At 43.3% G+C, this 15182-nt stretch overlaps 2 protein-coding genes across 2 annotated transcripts in view; one reads left to right on the top strand and one right to left on the bottom strand.

Annotated features, from left to right (window-relative positions):
- Positions 1 to 3848, top strand: part of MYO19 (myosin XIX) — a 198245-nt gene extending 194397 nt beyond the window's left edge. Inside the window, exon 24 of the mRNA XM_083173175.1 lies at positions 1909 to 3848. Within this exon, the coding sequence (XP_083029301.1) occupies positions 1909 to 2025 (117 nt within the window). The 3' untranslated portion in view covers positions 2026 to 3848. The remainder of the gene's footprint in view (positions 1 to 1908) is intronic.
- Positions 3502 to 15182, bottom strand: part of ZNHIT3 (zinc finger HIT-type containing 3) — a 57539-nt gene continuing 45858 nt past the window's right edge. Inside the window, exon 5 of the mRNA XM_083173186.1 lies at positions 3502 to 5346. Within this exon, the coding sequence (XP_083029312.1) occupies positions 5156 to 5346 (191 nt within the window). The 3' untranslated portion in view covers positions 3502 to 5155. The remainder of the gene's footprint in view (positions 5347 to 15182) is intronic.

Raw genomic sequence — 15182 nt, 5'->3', positions numbered from 1 at the left:
ATTTCCGTTATTGGGGTGTGCAACCTAATCCATAAATAGTACCAACCAGATTATTAAATAATATATAGTAAAGAGCAATTTCTAGAGTTGATCTTCAGTGTTGGATGTATTCGCAATAATCATGCACAGTCCATTGTAAATGGATAGCACTGCGTAATATGTATGCGCTATATAAGAAACTGTTAATAAATAATAGATATATTATATATACATATACACACACACACACAATTTATGTGCAGCATTTTAAAGTAGCTGTGTGGCTGTGGTAGTTATGTATCATAACCCTGTCTGCCGTTATAGGAAAATATTTTCCTAACTTTGCAATGCTGGTTTGTTAAGAAATTTTACATCCAAAGCCTATTTTTTGGATTAATATTTCTTTTAAATTCACTTTATAAACCACAGTGTTATAAATAAATATACCTCTGGTTAAGATTTTAAAGTGTGAATGCTTAGAGCAGTAATTCCCAAATGGTGTGCCTTGGAGCACTTGCAGGGGTGCCCTAGTTTGGTGGTCCAGGCTCAATTCAAATTATTAATGGTCAGGGCTGGTTGTCCACAAATATATTATGATTGGAAGCAAACAGAAGTGAGTCCTGTCCCTCTCCACATAGCGCAGGCATATCCAAACGGTGGCCCTCCAGCTGTTGTGAAAATAGACATCCCAGCATGCCTTGCCATTGTTTTAGCATTCCATAATAGCAAAACTGTGGCAAGGCATGATGGAACTTGGTAGTTTCACAACAGCTGGAGGGCCATAGTTTGGACATGCCTGACATAACGGAACCTAAAGCTGTTTACCCACTAGAGATGGCTAGTGAATCGCTGTCTCGACTCAGTGTCTCAAATCATTAAGCTGACTGCATGATTTGAGACACGCACTGTTGGATGAGTCGAGACAGCAGCAGCAGCATTACTTTACAACTCACTAAATGTGTTGTGAGCCCAGCACTATCTCGCTCTGTGCCTTTAATTCCAAACGAGTTGTGAGCCCAGCCACTCTTACTTCCTGTCTGCCAGCACATTGAGTGACTGAGCCTCTGCAACTCCGAGTGTGTTGTGAGCTGTGCACTGTGTCTCTGTGCCTGCTGTAATTCCATATGAGTTGTGAGCCCAGCCACTCTTACTTCCTGTCTGCCCTGCACACTGAGTGACTGAGCCTCTGCAACTCCCTGAGTGTGCTGTGAGCCCTGCACTGTCTCCCTGTGCCTGCAATTCCATATGAGTAGTGACTCGAGAGCCGAGTCAACGATTCAACACACGTCGATGAACCTTGTGTCTCAACTCATTTCAATTAATCGCTTTGCCCATGACTAGTGCACATGGTGCAATATCAATGGCAATATGGTTGCTGGGCGACCATATTGCCAGTGATTTGTTTGTGCTGCAGCGATAAGTCGCCATCAGACCAACTTTCCTCCAACCATAAAATAATATGGTACTGGATGGGAGCAAATGTAATATTTACTTCAGAAATTTGCTCCTAAAATCTGGAAAAGGACAAAAACTGTCACTCAGACACAGTACTGTGGTTGTACCAGTTTGATTTAAACAATTTGACTGAATGTTTTTGTCCATTTTCCTGGGTTTTTGAACACATTTATGATTGTCCTTTGCTCCCATCCAGTACCATATTTTTATTCCATCCAAGCAACTAGTTGGATGGTTGGAGGAAAGTTGGTCTGATGTGTGGCCAGCATTAGAGTATTGTTAGTATATTCCTATTTGTCTTATGTACTCCAGATTCAATTTGTAGCATGCTAAACTCCACATTTTTCTTGCAATTATAATGAATAATTCTCTTATAATTTATAAGGTGTCATTTTTCACCAACTTTCTCTTGTACTACCGAAAACAAATTCTATATATAGTTATATCTTCTATGTAAACTCTATTTCTCTGCAGGGATCTGTGAAGTTTCACTACAAGCGGTCACCACTGCATTTTGCCAACATATGTCCAGCAGCGCTCAACTGTGGCCGATCAGGATTTAATGAGATTTTGCTGGAAAAAGTAAATTGAAGAGGATTCTTGGTTATAAGCGCATATGATTTTAATACTATTTAGAAAATGAACTTCTTCCTTCAGACTGAAATGATTATGCACTGTTTTACAGCGCTGCTATTATTGGTACTTTTTTAAACATGTATTTATTATATGACATCTCATTTTTATATACAGGAATTGGATCTGTACAAAAGACATTTCTAATAGTAGGTTATGTGGTCTGTGCAAAAGTGTTCTATGTTAGAGCACACCGTGATTTATTTGTACCCAGACTTTACCGGATTATTATCTAGTCTGATCATATTTACAATTTGAACGAGATTTTGCATTAACCTACAGTATGTATGTATTCTAAAATTAGTCCCAATGGCAAAACCATTTTTAGCATACAATACTACACCCTAATTTGTCACAATCTGTATTTATTTCTGTACTACAATTAGCTAATGAATGCAAGTAAACTGTAATACATTTATAAAGATCTTCTTAAAAATTTATAATGCACAGTTTAATGCAAAAAAAAAAAAATCTAAAATGGAAGAGTTGCACAAGAACAAGCATTGTCAATTCTGTAATACTGTAAATGTGTAGTAAGGAAAAGACATAGGGGGCTTATTAAATGTGTGTTAAAATATTGGCACCTATTCAAATCAAGCCGTGTTTTGCCCATGCAGATTCAACTTTTCTAAAATTCAAATCTGCATCGTTGTAAACAGCTGCTAAATGTTCCAATCTGCAGCCTTTTGCCAATCCAAGTGTTTTTTTGACAGTCAGATTGATTGGCAGGTATTCAATGCTGTTTGCGAGTGGTGACAGCGAGCAGGGCTTCCTGCTCGCTGTCACCACTCACCCTGACAGCATTCAACGCAGCCTCCGCATCCGCCAATTCCCCCTCGCTCCGTTTTTTGAGCGAGGGGGAATTGGCGGATGCGGCTCCAGAATCAGCGAGACCCGTGGCTAAATACAGCGAGTTTTCTGCAGCAGCCGCGGGTCTCGCTGTTTTGGGGAATTCTCGCCGTCCTGTGACGGCGAGGATTTCCCCAGTACGTTGCATAGTGCGAGCGGCCGGCACGGGGGTTAAACAGCGAGGATCGCTGGTTTTCAGCAATCCTCGCTGTTAAACCCTCGCCGGCCGCTCGCTGCGACATTGAATACACCTCAATAGGTTGACCATAAAATTCGACATAATCTTTCAACAAGTGGCGATGTTTCCGACTGCTGGAAATATCGGCACACATTGAATACACCCGCATAGGTGCAAATATATTGTTCTTGCCTTCTCCAGAAGGAATACAGATATGTTAATAAACCTACTTGCTTCTCCAGAAGGAATACAGATATGTTAATAAACCTACTAAGTATATGTAAAAGTTTCATTTAAATTAGAGGCTTATTAGACACCCATTTTATAACCAATTATTTCTATAAAAGGTAAACAAGCAAGCTCCATGTCAAATTATGAAATGGTCAAAAACATCAGATTCTGAAGCATTTGCCAAAGAATGTATCACTTTAATGGAAGTCACGAACAGCTGTAAATTGCATTTATTTAAATAAGTAACAGCTCAAAAACAGAAATCACAAATCAGAAAAAAATATTACTGCTCGACGCAGCATATCTAAACTTAGCAGAATGAAAGCTAATAAAGTGTTTGTTTAGAAATCCATGTATAATATATGGAGTGTCATTCTTCTAGGGATCGGTGTCACTGAAAGCTGTACAAACAGCATTAAGATTGCACATTCCTACATAACCGGTGTAAAATAACAGAGTATAAATTCAAATGTTTTTATTTTATCCAAAACACTGTGCATATACTATTAAATCTTAAATTAAATACAGTTGGTGTTATTCTAAAACAGGGATGGGGACCTTGCGGCCCTCCAGCTGTTGTTGAACTACACATCCCAGCATGCCCTGCAGTTTTTCTAATTGGCCATGCTAAACCTGTTGCAGGGCATGCTGGGATGTGTAGTTCAACAACAGCTGGAGGGCCACCAATTCCCCATCGCTACTCTAAAAGCACAGGTACATAAGACCTTTAAGAATCATTGCTGGTTTATTTACCCATTCAGTGTATGTGGGTTTATGATAGGAATATGGAATTGTTGCATAATAATGGCTGAAACATTTTCACCCCTTACACTCAAAGCAATGGTAGGCAACATAGTACTGCAGCTACTGTGGAACGGTATATCACAGCATGCCCTGCTAGTTTGAGTAACAGTTACATGCAAAAAAATGGCAATACATCATGGGTAGGCATCATCTAGTTCTGTAGCAGCTGGAGTGCCACACATTTCCTGCCCCTGTATTACAGTAACACAAGTCACAGGTGCCTTTGTGCTTGACACACACAGCAGGTAGTGAAATCATTCCATAGGAATATTGTTCACAGACTATCTCCCACAATAAACTGTAAGGAGCCATTAACTGTCAAACTGAAAACTTTCCTGAAACATTTACCACAATTTTTTTTTTTCTTTAGCATCTAACTTATGGTAAGGCATGGGCCCCACTGTTTTGAAACTTGCAAAATACAATTTATTTTGCCTGCAGCACTTATCTGCTTTTCTACAGGCCTATATTGCCGAACAGACCTCTAACTGCAAATAGACACAAGGGGTGAAATGTAATAGGATAAGAGAATCAGAAAGTGAGAGATTTAGTAAGAAACCTCCAGGGTTTTTTTAAAGCGGCAATCATGGTACTTATAGGTTAGTTGGGCGCCCACTATAGTTAGTACGCTCATAACCCACTATCCATGTCGGCATGGTGTTGATTTCATATAGTGTGGCGAACGCAGTGCGTCCCGCGAGGAGACGCGTAAAACTAAGCAAATAGCTTACTGGGTGCCCAACTAACGTATAAGTACTGCAATCATTTACACTGCAAAACAAGTTTGCTTTTGCAGTGTAAATGATTGCCACTGGAGATTTCTTACTAAAATCTCTCACTATTACATTTCACCCAATAAGTTTTAGTGGTTTACCATTCCAATAACTAGCCTTTATACTTTATGTTGTATTTCCATAAATCATAAAATCCTTTTCCTGACATCTTGCTCAAGATACTGTAAAAGGAATGCAGAAAAATGACAGTTATGACCTACATGTCTTGGACCATTGTAAAACAAAAGTACCATCAATCTTGAAAAACATTTTCTTTTTCCGCATTATCCACAATAGACAAACACTTGTCTGCAAATTCTACAAATAGCGGCTCTTGCATATATTCTTTTAGTGCCTCTTCTTTCTTCTCTACCTGGTCCAGTTCAAGTAGTACTCGTCTAAGATGAGTATTCAGCAATAACTGCTGCAAGTCTTGCGATTCCCCTGTGAAAGGATCACAACAAAAATTAATTCAAAGGGAGATCATACAGCAGAGGAGGTAGGTGTTTCTGAATCCCTCTTTCCTCATTAGGTTCTAACTGTAAAGGTATGGTGTGTGTGGACAATGTTAGGAGGTCTGAGGTAATAAAGTAATGGGTTCATGTTCTGCAGCAAACAAGAGTAATATGCAGCATATTGAGATGAGCATGTGGTTTAGCCACAATAGTTTTGTGGATGACATTATATTCTCTGGTCTCGGAAGCAGCCAGGTCACACATGTGGGCCTTCAAAAGATCAGGTTTCTAATTGCTGGTCTTTAACCCCTTCCCGACATTTGACGTATATATACGTCATGGCCGGGATGTACTTCCCGACACATGACGTATATATACGTCATGACTTTTTCAAATTATTTTTCTCTGATGATTTTATAAATTTAATGGTGGACCAAAGTAATTTATATGCCCAGCAGTTTATTGCTCAAAACCCCACGTCATCATTTGCTAGGTGGACCCCTGTAGATGCAGTAGAGATGATGACGTTTTGGGGTCTGGTGTTACATATGGGCATAGTAAAAAAGCCAGAAATTAGGCAATATTGGAGTACAGATGTTCTGTACAGCACCCCATTTTACCGTATGGCCATGACTCGGACTCGTTTTGAGATAATCCTTAAATTTTTACATTACACCGATAATGCACAGTGCCCACCCAGAGATGATCCCACCTTTGACCGGCTATTCAAAGTCAGGCATGTCCCTGACAGCAGACATGTCCCTGCATGCCCAGGGGGGGCGGAGATTTTTTGGAGAGTGCAGTGGGGTTTTGTTTTTACACCCACGTTGCTTTTGTGGGTGTCCTGTGGCCGCTGAGCGCTGATCAGTGACGTACAATCACTGAACAGCATTTTTGGCACAGGGTTGATATAATTTTTTTTCTGCAGTTTTTTTAAATAGTTTTTTTTTTTTGAAGAGTGCTGTGGTATATTTTTTTTAATTGTTTTTACACCCACGTTGCTTTTGTGGGTGTCCTGTGGCCGCTGATCAGTGACGTACATCACTGAACAACATTTTTGGCACAGGGTTGATATAATTTTTTTTATGCAGTTTTTTTATGCAGTTTTTTTATGACTTTTTCAAATTATTTTTCTCTGATGATTTTATAAATTTAATGGTGGACCAAAGTAATTTATATGCCCAGCAGTTTATTGCTCAAAACCCCACGTCATCATTTGCTAGGTGGACCCCTGTAGATGCAGTAGAGATGATGACGTTTTGGGGTCTGGTGTTACATATGGGCATAGTAAAAAAGCCAGAAATTAGGCAATATTGGAGTACAGATGTTCTGTACAGCACCCCATTTTACCGTATGGCCATGACTCGGACTCGTTTTGAGATAATCCTTAAATTTTTACATTACACCGATAATGCACAGTGCCCACCCAGAGATGATCCCACCTTTGACCGGCTATTCAAAGTCAGGCCGGTCATTGATCATTTCAGTGCCAAATTTGCAGAGATGTATATCCCTGAAAAATTTATTTGTATCGACGAGTCCCTTATACATTTTAAAGGAAGGGTTAAATTCCGCCAGTACCTTCCCAGTAAGAGGGCAAGGTATGGCATAAAAATGTATAAACTGTGTGAAAGCACCTCAGGGTACACCCACAGGTTTAGGGTATATGAAGGGAAGGATTCAAGAATTGAACCGCCAGAATGCCCCCCCTCCCTCGTAGGTGTTAGTGGAAAAATTGTCTGGGATTTAGTGCACCCCTTCCTGGATAAAGGTTATCACCTCTATGTGGATAACTTTTACAATAGCATCTCCCTGTTTAAGGCCCTTGGTTCAAGAGGTACAGCAGCTTGCGGTACTGTGCGCAAGAACCAAAGAGGCCTCCCAAAAACGCACATTGCCCAAGTACTGGGAAGGGGTGAAAGCAGGGGAATACGCACCGAAAATATGTTGTTGGTCAAATATAAGGACAAGAGGGATGTCCTTATACTGACAACAATTCATGGAGACAGTACCACCTCCATCCCTGTACGAGGTACCAGTACCCACACCTCAAAACCTAATTGTATCCTAGATTACAATAAGTACATGGGCGGAGTGGATCTTTCAGATCAGGTACTGAAGCCGTACAGTGCCCTGCGGAAAACAAAAATCTGGTACAAGAAGCTGGCCGTGTATATCATTCAGATGGCACTGTATAACGCTTACGTGCTATTCCGTTCTACCAGCCAGAGGGGGACATTTATGCACTTTCAAGAGGAAGTCATAAAGGGCCTAATATTTGGGAACCAGCAGGCAGAGGACCCCAGTACTTCTAGTACTGGCCCCCGTATTGTACCAGGGGCAGCATTTTCCGAACGAAATCCCCTCCACTGCAAGAAAGGGCAGGACACAAAAAAGGTGCAAAGTTTGCTATAAAAAGGGAATAAGAAAGGATACTATTTTCCACTGTGAAACTTGCCCCGACAAACCCGGCCTATGTATAAAGGAGTGTTTTAAAATATACCACACATCTATGGATTATTAGGTTAATCATTTCACCGTGCTTCGGGGGTCTTGCTAATGCCACATAGCACCCACCATTCATTCCACCAGAATCTGAGCTGCAAAATCCAAAAATCACTCCTTCCCTTCTGAGTCCTGCCATGCACCCAACTGGTATTTTTTGGTCACATGTGAGGCATTGCCGTACTCGGGAGAAATTGGGGCACAGATTTTGGGGTGCTTTGTCTCCTTCATTCCTTGTGAAAATGAAAAATTTTGAGCCAGAACTGCATTTTTGTGTAAAAAATGTAATTTTTCATTTGCACAGCCCAGTTGTATCAAAATTGGTGAAACCCCTGGGGGTTTGAAATGTACACTATACCCCTAGATGAATTCCCTGAGGGGTGTAGTTTGCAAAATGGGGTCACTTGTGGGGGGGTTCCTAACTTTTAGCATCTTATGGTGCCTAGAAACCTACATGGTGCCTAAAAAATAATCTCATAAAAAGGAGGCTCCAAAATCAAGTAGGTGCTCCTTCTATTATGAAGCCTGTGGTTTGGTCAACGTGCACACTAGGGCCACATATAGGATATTTATGAAAACAAAAGAATTGGGGGAATCAATTTTTAGTCACATTTCTCTAGTAAAATCTACTGTGTTCCTTAGAAATATTTATTAAAATTGCAAATCTGCAAAAAAAATGAAATTTTGAAATTTCACCTACACTTTGTTTTAATTCCTGTGAAACACCTAAAGGGTTAACAAACTTCCAAAATGCTGTTTTGAATACTGTGAGGGGTGCAGTTTTTGAAATGGCATCATTTATGGGGGTGTCTCACATACAAGTCCCTCAAAGTCACATCAGAACTGAACTGGTCCCTAAAAAAATCAGTGTTTGAAATTTTCTTGAAAATTTGAGAATTTGCTATTCATATTTTAAGCCTCCTAGTGTCCAAAAAAATTAAAAGGAGGCTGAAATAATGATGGAAACATAAAGTAGACATATGGTCAATGTTAGTTATTAACTATTTTGAGTGGTTTGATTATTTGTCTCACAAGCAGAAAATTTAACATTTTTAAAATTGCTTTTTTTACAACATTTTGGTATTTTTCACAAAAACACACATACTGTATCGACCCAAATTTACCACTAACTTGAAGTACAATGTGTCACGAGAAAACAATCTCAAAATCACTGGGATAAGTAAAAGCAAAAAAAAGTTATCCCCACTTAAGTGATACATGTCAGATTTGAAAAAAAAGGGCTCTGTCAGGAAGGCAAAAACTGGCTGCGTCAGGAAGGGGTTAAACCACATTTTTTGTGATTTTACAGTGTTAGCTGGTTACTTTTTTTTACATTTAGGTATTCGTGCTTTCCTTATAAAAGATCCCAATAAATGGATTTGTAGTTGTATATTGTGAACATGTTAACGTACCAACCTATTACACAGTACTGTAGATTGAGGAGATCATGATACAAACAAACTGCATGCGTCAATATGAAACAAAACCTATCGCTTTGCACACATCCAATATAAACTTTACAATGGAGAACATTTTATACATAATGTAGTAGAATAAAAAGGGATTTTTGTAAGAACTTACCGTTCGAATCCCTTTCTCTGATATGGTCCTGGTGACACAGCTCAACACTGGGATGTAGGAGGGTCCGAAGGAGCCAGGCACCTATCCTAAAGCTTTAGAGGGTAGGCTCCTCCCCTACTGCATCCCTGGACTCTTCAGTTCAATCTTTCAAAGCCACTGGAATACATTAACTCAGTACAAACGCCTGCACATATTATATGCACATTTTATAACAGAAACTGTTAACTTTTAACCATTTTAACATGAACATCATGAAACTTCTGGCATACTTACTGAGCGTAAGGGAGGGATCGCTGTGTCACCAGGACCATATCAGAGAAAGGGATTCGAACGGTAAGTTCTTACAAAAATCCCTTTTTCTCTTTCAATGGTCCTGGTGACAGCTCAACACTGGGACGTTCCAGAGCCGGTCCTTTGGGAGGGTACGCTCAGGTCTGCAGCTCTCAGCAAGCTCGCCCGAATGATGCGTCCTCCGACGCGAACTCATGGAATCTATAGAATTTGGCAAAGGTGTGAACAGATGACCAAGTGGCAGCTCTGCAAACCTGCTCAGCTGTGGCCCCATGTCGAACCGCCCAAGAGGTGGCAACTGACCTGGTGGTATGCGCATTAATTCTGGCCGGTACAGGCCTACCCACTTTGGTGTATGCAAAGGCTATCACAGATCGCAACCACCTAGCAATAGTCTGCTTAGATGCAGGCCAACCAATTTTGTGTATGTCATACAGTACCAATAATGTGTCAGTCTTTCTAACACTCTTTACTCTGTCCACATAGATGCGTAAAGCACGTACAACATCCAAAGTCTTCAACTTGTCCCTTTTCTTAGAACCCTCTGGGGGTTGAAACACAGGTAGAACTATCTCCTGATTTAAATGAAAGGCAGAAACTACCTTTGGTAAAAACTGAGGTACTGTTCTCAAAACAGCCCTGTCATCATGAAAAATTAAGAAGGGAGATTTGCATGACAAAGCTCCCAACTCTGACACTCTTTTAGCAGATGCTACTGCCAACAAAAACACTAACTTCCACGTGAGAAACTTAAAGTCCGCCAACCTTAAAGGTTCAAATGGTGCCTTCTGAAGGCAATCCAAAACCAGTGACAGATCCCAAGGCGCTACTGGTTGCTTGTATGGGGGTTTCAACCTGGATACCCCTTGTAAAAATGTTTGAATTTCCGGCAAAATGGCTATCCTTTTTTGAAAGTAGATGGACAAGGCCGAAATCTGCACCTTCAGTGACTGAAGGCTTAGGCCCGATGAAAAACCATCTTGTAAGAATTCCAACATTCTTGATAACTTGAAGTGAGATGTGTGAGCCTTTCTCCTCTCACACCATCTAATGTAAGTCTTCCAGACTCTATAATAATTTGCCGATGATACAGTTTTCCTGGCTTTTATCATAGTCTGCACTACTGCCTCAGAAAACCCTTTATTTTTCAAGATGGCGGCTTCAATAGCCAGGCCGTCAAAATCAATCGATCGGAATCCAGGTGATTGAATGGGCCTTGTCTTAGCAGATCTGGTCTCAGAGGTAGACGCCATGAGTCCACAGACAACCTCTGAAGTCTCGAGTACCAAGACCTCCTTGGCCAATCTGGAGCCACAAGGATCACCGGAACCTTTTGGTCCTGTATTCTCTTCAAAAGTCTCGCTAACATTGGTACTGGAGGGAATGCATAAAGAAGATCTCCCTGCCATTGAGTGGTCATGGCATCCACTGCCTCCGCTAGTGGATCCCTCGTTCTGGAATAGAACCTGGGCACTTGATGATTGAACCTGGATGCCATCAGGTCCACATCCGGAGTTCCCCACTTCAAAGTGATCTGTTGAAACACCTGAGGGTGTAGGCTCCATTCCCCTTCCTTGAGCTCCTCCCTGCTCAGGAAGTCGGCTTCTATATTCTCTACTCCTGGAATGAATATAGCCGATACAGCAGGAACATTCTGTTCCGCCCATAGGAAGATTCTGGACACCTCCCACATGGCCAATTTGCTGCGTGTACCTCCCTGGTGATTCAGATACGCCACAGCTGTGGCATTGTCTGTCTGAATCCTCAAAGGGAGGTTCCGTAACCTGTCTCCCGCCAAGGAAATCACTTTCCAGACGTCTCTCAGCTCCAAGATGTTTATTGGTAATACTGATTCTTCTGACGTCCACAGGCCCTGCAGCCTGAGATCCAGGACTACTGCCCCCCAGCCCCTTAGGCTGGCGTCGGTAGTTACTACCAACCAGTCCCAGGTCTGTAATGACCGGCCCCACTGAAGGGAATTCACATCTGTCCACCATTTCAAGGAATCTCGAGTGTCCGAAGACAACACTATCATCTCCAACTTCATGGTCAGAGTGTTCCCTGACCATGCTGACAAAATGTTCCATTGGAACACCCGAGAATGGAACCTGGCATAATGAAGCGTCTCGAACGACGCCACCATTTTCCCCAGGAGCTTGAGACACCTCCACACTGAAATGCTCCGCGCCCTGAGAATCTCCTGGACTAAGGTGACCAAGTCCCTGGCCTTTACCTCCGGGAGAAATACCCGGTGGAGATGGGTATCTAGTATGACCCCCAAGAATTGGAGCCTCTGTGATGGTATCAACTGAGATTTTTGCAAATTTAAAATCCAGCCGTGAGCCTGCAAAAAAACTGATGGCCTCTGCCAAGTGACTCTGAAGCATGGCTGCTGACTCTGCTTTGAACAGGAGATCGTCCAAATAGGGTATTACTGTGATTCCCCTGAGTCTCAACACCGCCGCCATCACTGACATTATTTTGGTGAAAACCCTTGGTGCGGTTGCCAGCCCAAAGGGTAACGCCCGGAATTGTAAATGCAGGTCTCCTATAGCAAACCTCAACAGGGTCTGATGTTCCGGGTGTATAGGAACGTGCAGATATGCGTCCTGGACATCCATGGACGCCAAAAATTCTCCCTGGTCCAAACTCAGGAGTACTGACCGCAAGGACTCCATTTTGAAATGGTCTACCCATAGATGAACATTTAGGGATTTCAAATTTAGTATTGGTCTGAAAGACCCGTCTGGTTTGGGCACCAGGAACAGCGTGGAGTAAAAGCCTTTCTTCCACTCTGCCCTGGGAACCGGAGTAACCACCCCTTTTTCCAAAAGGGAATGAGCCGCTCTCATAAGAGCTGTGCGAAGGAGCGCCTGTTTTGGCAAGGATGTGGGGATGAACCTCTTCGGAGGCGGACCTCTGAAAGGGATTTTGTAACCCTGGGTTATAATATCTAACAACCAGGCATCCTGGCCTAGAGAAGCCCATGCGTCTCTGAAGTGTGTGAGACGCCCCCCCACCTTTATCCCTGTCGGGCACATCCCCTGACAGTCATGCGGAGGGTTTGTCTTCTCCTTTGGAGGCAGGCTTCTTGTGAAAGGAGCCAAACTTGGACTTTTGTGTCTTGCCCCTAGAGGACAAACTTTCCCCTGAAAGACTGTCCTCGAAAGGACGCACCACCTCTAGGGGAGGGCCGAAAGGACGGCCTAAAAGCAGAGAATCTGGACGTCTGCTTTGCTGAGGGAGCCGGCAGAAATGTACTCTTTCCGCCCGTGGCTTGTTTTATAATCTCCTCTAATTCAGTACCAAAAAGTAACTTTCCCTTGAAAGCTAACATTTCTAGGGCCTTCTTGGACTCATTGTCCGCTTCCCAGGCCTTAAGCCAGAGCACTCTCCTGGCATTAATGGAGACTGTGGACACTCTGGTCGCCATTTTCAGAGCTTCCTCCTCTGCTTCCACCGCATACTCTGCAGCAGCTTTAATCTTTTCTGCTAGAAGCAACGCACCAGGGTCAGCCTGCAGCATGGTGCATAATTCGCCAGCCCATTCTATCATGGCCTTAGAGACCCAGGCTGAAGCAATAAGGGGCCGTAGGGTAAATCCCACCCCTTCAAAAATAGCCTTGAGGTTTCCCTCCAGCTTTTTATCCACAGAATCCTTAAAAGCTGCACCGCCCTGTATTGGCAATACCGTAGCTTTGGACAAACGTGCCACTGAAGCATCCACAACAGGCACCTTTTCCCAGAGCTCCGCATGAGACTCTGGCATGGGGTACAGACTAAGGAATCTCTTAGGCATCTGTAGCCTCTTATCCGGGGTTTTCCAAGCCCCTTCCAACAATTCCTGCAACCCCTCATCTGAAGGAAAAGTAACAGCTTCCTTCCGCTGTCGCTTAAAAACACCTTTAACAGGAGTTTTATCCTCTACATACAGTTTTAAAGCCTGTTTCACAGCTACAATAAGATCCTCTATACCAGCAGAAGAGGTTTCTTCAAAATCATCACCCTGATCCCAGGGGATGTCAGTATACGCTCCCTCCTCCTCATCTACCACAGGAGGCATAGTATAAGACCTTTTAGGGGTCCCTGTATCATCAACATCTATTTTGTCCAGTATTTCACTGAACCTGTTGATCCCCTTAGCAGTATCCTGCATCACCTGAATAAGAGCAGGATCTGCCTGGGTAAGAGGCAAGGAGCCAGAAGACTGCTGAGATGATGGCATAGGTCTCTGTGATTCTACCAACACATCACTCTGCCTGTCCAGAAGCTGCACCAAAGCGTTTACTGACCTGCCTAGGGCCCTGGCCCACGCGGGTTCAATCTGCTCTGCCCTATGGGATTCACTGCCCATGGGTCTCACATCAGCGCAAGTAATACATAAGCCCCCCTTGGCCATCTGCTCAGGGACAAACTTTTGTGTGCAAACATTGCACGCGCTCAGTGCACTAAGGGCTCCCTCCCCCAAAACCACAGCCTGATGCTCAGACATGATGCAAGTGAAATATATAAATATATACAGTGCAAACAATGTACCAGCGTTTATACAGAGTAAATGCACCCAATCACTTAGCTGTCTGTTGGTTTCAACTGCGGGGAAACGATGCCCAGGAAATCCAAGTCACTCTGCCAGGATCAGTAAGCCAGCTCAGCTCCGCTGCAAGCGTTCTGAAAGGCGCCAAAGTCAGAGTGAGGGAAGAGACCAAAAGTCCCTGCTGCTGCGGGGTCCGTGACTTTTGGCGCCAACCACCCCCAGTCAGCCGCTCCCTAGGTAGGATTTCCTAGTTCCAGTGTCTCCCCCTCGACTGGGGACCACTTGGAACATGCCTGTCACAACGCTGCTGTCCTCTCAATATAGGAGCTCAGCGTGTAAGCTCCGCATAAAATGGCCGCCACCATCACGGAGCGCCTGTCCCCCATGATCCCCACCTAAACGTGGAGCCGGTTTCAGGGTACTCCGGAGCCCAGGCAGCCTCTTAAAAGAGGCTGTAAGCGCTGCACAGGGAGACCAGACAGCGTCTCCCCTGTGCACAGTGAGCTGACAGGACGCGCTTCTGTCAGCTCCTGCTGCGCTAGCAGTGTGAGGATTCACTATGAGAATCCTCACACTGTGCCTACCTAGCTAGGGTGAAAGTTAATAAAACAATAAAAATTCCCTAACTACTCTAATTCTTCGGCTGCTCCCGCAGCCCTTTAGAATAGTACCCACTCCAGTGGGCACCTAACACGAACTGAAGAGTCCAGGGATGCAGTAGGGGAGGAGCCTACCCTCTAAAGCTTTAGGATAGGTGCCTGGCTCCTTCGGACCCTCCTACATCCCAGTGTTGAGCTGTGTCACCAGGACCATTGAAAGAGAAAGATTGTAGCTGCTAGTGGAGAGTCAACACATGTACAGCGCTAATACCTGGTGTTTGACATTCAAGCATGTATGGGAAATGCAAACTACTA

Source organism: Crinia signifera, chromosome 2 (genome assembly GCF_055691185.1).
Source record: "Crinia signifera chromosome 2, ASM5569118v1, whole genome shotgun sequence".
NCBI classification, from domain to species: domain Eukaryota; kingdom Metazoa; phylum Chordata; class Amphibia; order Anura; family Myobatrachidae; genus Crinia; species Crinia signifera.
Note: the sequence above shows the minus strand (reverse complement) of the source record. Positions and strands in the feature narration are given on the sequence as shown.